We start from the raw sequence: 4,983 nt of genomic DNA, 5'->3' as shown, positions 1-4,983 counted from the left end.
ATTTTCTAGTATTACGAGTCTCTTGGGAAAACGATACCTGGTCTTACCGGTTTTATTACTTGAAACGATTTGGTACACTTCCCAATGAGTCAACAAGTTTTTGGCGCCGTTGCCGGGGACTCGTGTCAATACTAGACTTTTGTGAGGTTTCTAACTTGTGTAGACTTGATTTTGTATATAGAACTAACTCTTTTCTTGTAAATAGCATTTTCGTTTTAATTGGGCTAATTTGTGGCTTTAGCCTAGTTGTGTCTAAGTGTATGCAGGGGATGTTCATACAAGGAGGACTGTAGCCTCAAAAGCATCATGTAGACCCTGAGATTGAAGGAACTATAGGACACAAGGAGAAAACTAGCTTCAACACAACAATTAACCCCAAAGTCTCCCTTCCTTGAAGACGCTCCAAGTGCTAAGTGAAAGTAGAAGAAGAAAGGGAGAAGCAAAAGAGAAAGGCTAGTCACCACCACCCTTTGATGGGAGACAAAGAACTCAAGCCTTGCAAGCCTAAGTTGATCAAGAGGAGTGAGTATTTAAAGAAGTCAAGGTAGTGGAAGAGCAAAGATGAAGATTCTTATGCTATGAGAGTTGATTTGGTGACTAGAAAGTGAGTCAAGAAGAGTTGGTGAAAGGAGCTCACCAACAACAACATCTGCACTTCATTGGTTTATACGTCAAGCTAATGACGTTAAACAAGCGCTTTTGGGAGGCAACCCAATTTTCTTGCCCTTTTTACTTTTGTTTGTGTGATTTTTGTGTCATTCACTTGAGTAACTTATGTTTTGCATGTTTGTGTTGTGTTGCATTTTTGTGATTTTTCTTGAGTTATAATGTTGTGTTTATGTTTTTTTTTATATGTGTATTATGTTAATTGTAGCTTGGTTTGTGTGTAAGTGCTTTGAAAGAGTGTCAATTGCCCAAAACCATAGAGTAAAAGACAAATTTTCGCAGAATAGATGAGCTGCGGCTGAGCTGCAGCTGGCGCGCAGCTGAGCGCCACACCAGTAAACCTGGTTGTGCCTTATTTTTCTGATACGTAGCTGGGCTGTAGCTGGCGTGCAGCTGAGCGCCAGTGCTGCAGAATTGTTTTGGACTTGGCACGTTTTTTTTGTTGTTTGTTTTGAGTTTTTCGTTTCTTTGCACTCTTTCACACATTCCTTTTAGTGTGTTTTTGGACCTTTCTATCCAATTGTTAACTATGGAATGCTATTTTTGCTTTGAGCTTAATTTTTACAGGATAACATCTTCCTTAGGACTTTAAAGGTGTCAAAACCATCATTGGTCATCCTTTGAGGCATGCGTGAGCTGAGCAACCTATGACTTGAAGATTTTGCTGCTCGTGTAGCATGGCCTGGGGGCCAGGCCCCTACTGATGGAGGAGGTGGAGCAGTTGTGGAGTATAAGCTACTGGGAAGAGGAAGATGCTTCAAATGAAAGTGAACTTAGTGTTCCAGGGGAGCTGCGGGAGCTGCAAAGTGTCCAACATGATTTGTTTTTCAGTTTTAATTTCAAGTTTTTATTTGCTTTCAGTTTTTAGTTTGTGGATTTCTTTTTTTACTTGCCTAGTGGATAGTTCTTTTGCAATTGGTCTGGTGATTTGAGTGAATCAAATTCTATGCTTGAATTGAATACAAATCATTTATGCTTGTTCTTTATCCATGAGAATTGTTTTGAAAATTTGATTGAGATTATGTGGTTTGAACTTGTTGAACAGAGATTGTAGTTGTTTTCATCTATTTAGACAGATGCTTGGTTCTAAATGTGATCAAAATACTTGGCATGATGTTTATCAAATTTTGGAACCTGAGTAAACCTGTGAGGTGTTGTGCCCCAGAGTTTTATTGTTGAAGTGCTATTACTTTGGAATCACAGTTGATTTTGCCTGAGTTTCTCTATTTGAACTGTTTGCTTGGTTGTTACAAATGATCAAGGCCATCTTGTTCTTCGACCTCTTCTACATTTTTTTGAACCTAAAAGCCAATGCTAAACTGTTGAACCTTAATGAAAACTTTCTCATCCCTGGAACCTTAAGTTTACTTGAAAAATCCTTAACCTCCTTACCTTGAGTTGAGATGAATAATTATGTTAGGATGAGGAGAATGGTTTAAGTTTGGGGGAGTCTATGAAAAGAAAAGAGGAGCATTGAGAAAATAAAAAGTTGAGTTAAAAAGAAAGAAAAAGAAGAAAGAAGAAGAAAAGAAATAAAAACGCATTGAATGAACAAGAGTGGGAAATAAGTTGAGAAGTGGTTTATTCAATATCGAAGCAAAAAGAGAGACTGAATCTATACAATGAAGTAAATTGTTTTCTCTCTTAGCTCAAGGTGTTTTGTTGTCCAGAAAAACCAATTTTTCTTCTTAGCCCAGCCACAATACAAGCCCTTAAAAAGTCTTTGTGATGTAGCTTGCTTGTGAATATGTTTGATATTGTTGAAACAGATGGCAATTTTGATTTGTGTGACACTGTGATAGTTGAGAGTTAGACACACATCCGTATACACCATTGTGCTCGAGTGAAACACTTTCTTTGGTGAGGACTGGTTCCATGCATTTAATGANGTCCAGAGTAATCAGTTTCACGGAATTTTAAATGAAAATCCATATGATCATTTAACCACTTTCAGCGAGATTTGCAACACCGTGAAGATAAATGGAGTCTCTGATGACAGGGTTAGACTCAGTCTGTTTCCTTTCTCTCTTGGAGGAAATGCCAAAGCATGGTTGCATTCATTCTTTGAAGGCACATTCAGAAATTGGGATGCGTTGGCAGCAAAATTTGTGAACAAATTCTTCTCCTTAACCAAGATTAATCAAGGGAAGTTAGAGATCTCTTCATTCAAACAAGGAATGGAGGAAACTCTGGGTCAAGCGTGGGACAGATTTAAAGGCTTGTTAAGAAAGACCCCTGTCCATGGACTTGACAAGACTTCATACTTACTTGCCTTCCTTGGAGGCCTACATACTTAGTCTAAAATGATGTTAGATGCTTCAGCTGGAGGCAGCATAAATACTAAGACTGAAGATGAGGATTATGAATTGATCGAGAGCATGGCTATGAGTGAGGTGGTACATAGTGAGAGAGGCGCACAGAAAGGAGGACTCTTGCATCTCCCTGCTAATGATGCAATGGCGGCTCAAAATCATCTCCTGACCCAGAAATTGGACAAGCTAACAAAGATCATTGCTGCATTTCCAATGGGGGTAAGGAATGTTTCTCAGACTCAACAACTTTGCAATTTATGTGGTGGTGACCATATCAATGGTCAATGTGCTTTCCCTGAGGAGTTGCAACAGGATGTTAACTACATGGGAGCCCAGTTTCAGTACAAGCAAGGTGCTTTCAACCAAGGTAGTTCCAGCCAAGGTTGGAAGAACCACCCCAGTGTAGGGCAAAATCAGAATAATTCTTCTGGACCTATAGGAGGCTTTCGACAACAACAACCATCACCTCTATGGCAGCAAGTGAGCGGCTTAACAGAGACAGTCAGAGACCTCAGTGATAGATTTGACAAAGTTTTCAAAGTTTATGAGTCTCAACTAAATAGTAACCAGGCCAGCTTCAGATAATTGGAGTCGCAAATTGGCCAGCTGTCTAAAAGGATAGAAACCACCGAGAAGAATCAGTTTAGGGCTAATACTGATGTTAACCCTAAGGATGAGTGCAAAGCTATTCTGACAAGCCATAAAAGGAAGGCAGAAGGGGAACCAATTGATTTTGAAAATAATGAAAAAGGAGATAAGGAGATGATGAGTGCTAATGAAGTCAATGAGAAAGGAAGCAGTGAAGATGAAATTGAGCTCACTGATGAAGAAGAGGATCCTGAAGAAGACGTTATTGAGCCAGAGGAGGAAGAGGAAGTTGAATTCACTGAAGAAGAAGAGGAGTTTGTAGTTCAACCTCAAAAGATGAAGCATCCACCTAAGGTAGAAGATCCAGGATGTTTAACAATCTCATGTGTTCTGAATGAGTGTGATGTAGGGGAAGCCATGATAGATTCTGGAGCTAGCATTAATATGTTACCCAAGCATTTCTTAACAAAGTTCAGAGGTCTAGTGCTGAAACCATCTAGTGTTATTGTGATGGTAGCAGATGGATCCATGGCAAAACCACTTGGTATGATGGAGGATGTTATTGTGCGTGTGGAGCAGCTTGAGTTCTTAGTTGATTTTATTGTCATGGATGTGGAAAATGATGAAGAGATTCCTGTGATTTTGGAAAGACCTTTCATGGCAACGTCCAAGATGCTTATTAGTGTTCATGATAAAAGGATAATGATGAGAGATGAGGAATATTTTCTTCTATATACTGGCTATGAGGAGGAAGAGGTCAGAGTAATAAGCAGAGCCGGACTTAAGAATCCTGAGAGAGAAGCTGCATCTGAAGATAGCACATCAGGTATTGCTTATACTGACAACTGTAATATTTTGCAGGTACCTGTGAATCAAAAAGGAAGATTCATCCATCCTGAACTAAAGGAAGACCCATTCCAACCAGGTATTAAAGTGAAATATAAGAAGAGGAAGTGGGTAGTAAAAGAGCTAAAGGAGAAAGGGATGATAGAGAGTGAGACACCAAACAGTGGACATATCAAGCAAGTGGATAAAAGAAAGCTGAGAATCCGGTGTACTGGAGACACCAACAAGAAGGATAACACGTGACGTTGCTGGGACGATTATATTTTGTGTAAATACCAGTTTTTGTTTTATGTTTTTGTTGAACTCGTAAATTTTTGAATTTTTGGAACAATTTTTGGGTGGCATCTATTGGGGGATGCTAAATTTTATGGAATTACTGAAGAACACAGGAAGGTACACCTACTGATGGGTGTTGGAAGGATTTGCACTTACTGACAAGTGCTAAACAGGTTTGGGTCAGGCTCGTGACATTAAACAAACACTACTAGGAGGCAACCTAGATTCTCTCTTTTACCTTTGCAATTAAATTCTTAGAATAGGTTGAATTTTATTTTGAGTGTGTATGCTTGGC

General features: G+C 39.3%; 1 protein-coding gene across 1 annotated transcript; it reads left to right on the top strand.

Annotated features, from left to right (window-relative positions):
• The first annotated feature begins 2,969 nt into the window (after positions 1-2,969).
• Positions 2,970-4,655, top strand: LOC106779849. Its single transcript, XM_022787322.1, has 4 exons — positions 2,970-3,062; positions 3,153-3,458; positions 3,585-4,202; positions 4,428-4,655. The coding sequence occupies exons 1-4, from the start codon at positions 2,970-2,972 to the stop codon at positions 4,653-4,655; spliced, it is 1,245 nt and encodes a 414-aa protein (XP_022643043.1).
• Positions 4,656-4,983: the final 328 nt, after the last annotated feature.

This window comes from Vigna radiata, chromosome 2 (genome assembly GCF_000741045.1).
Source record: "Vigna radiata var. radiata cultivar VC1973A chromosome 2, Vradiata_ver6, whole genome shotgun sequence".
NCBI classification, from domain to species: Eukaryota; Viridiplantae; Streptophyta; class Magnoliopsida; order Fabales; family Fabaceae; genus Vigna; species Vigna radiata.
Note: the sequence above shows the minus strand (reverse complement) of the source record. Positions and strands in the feature narration are given on the sequence as shown.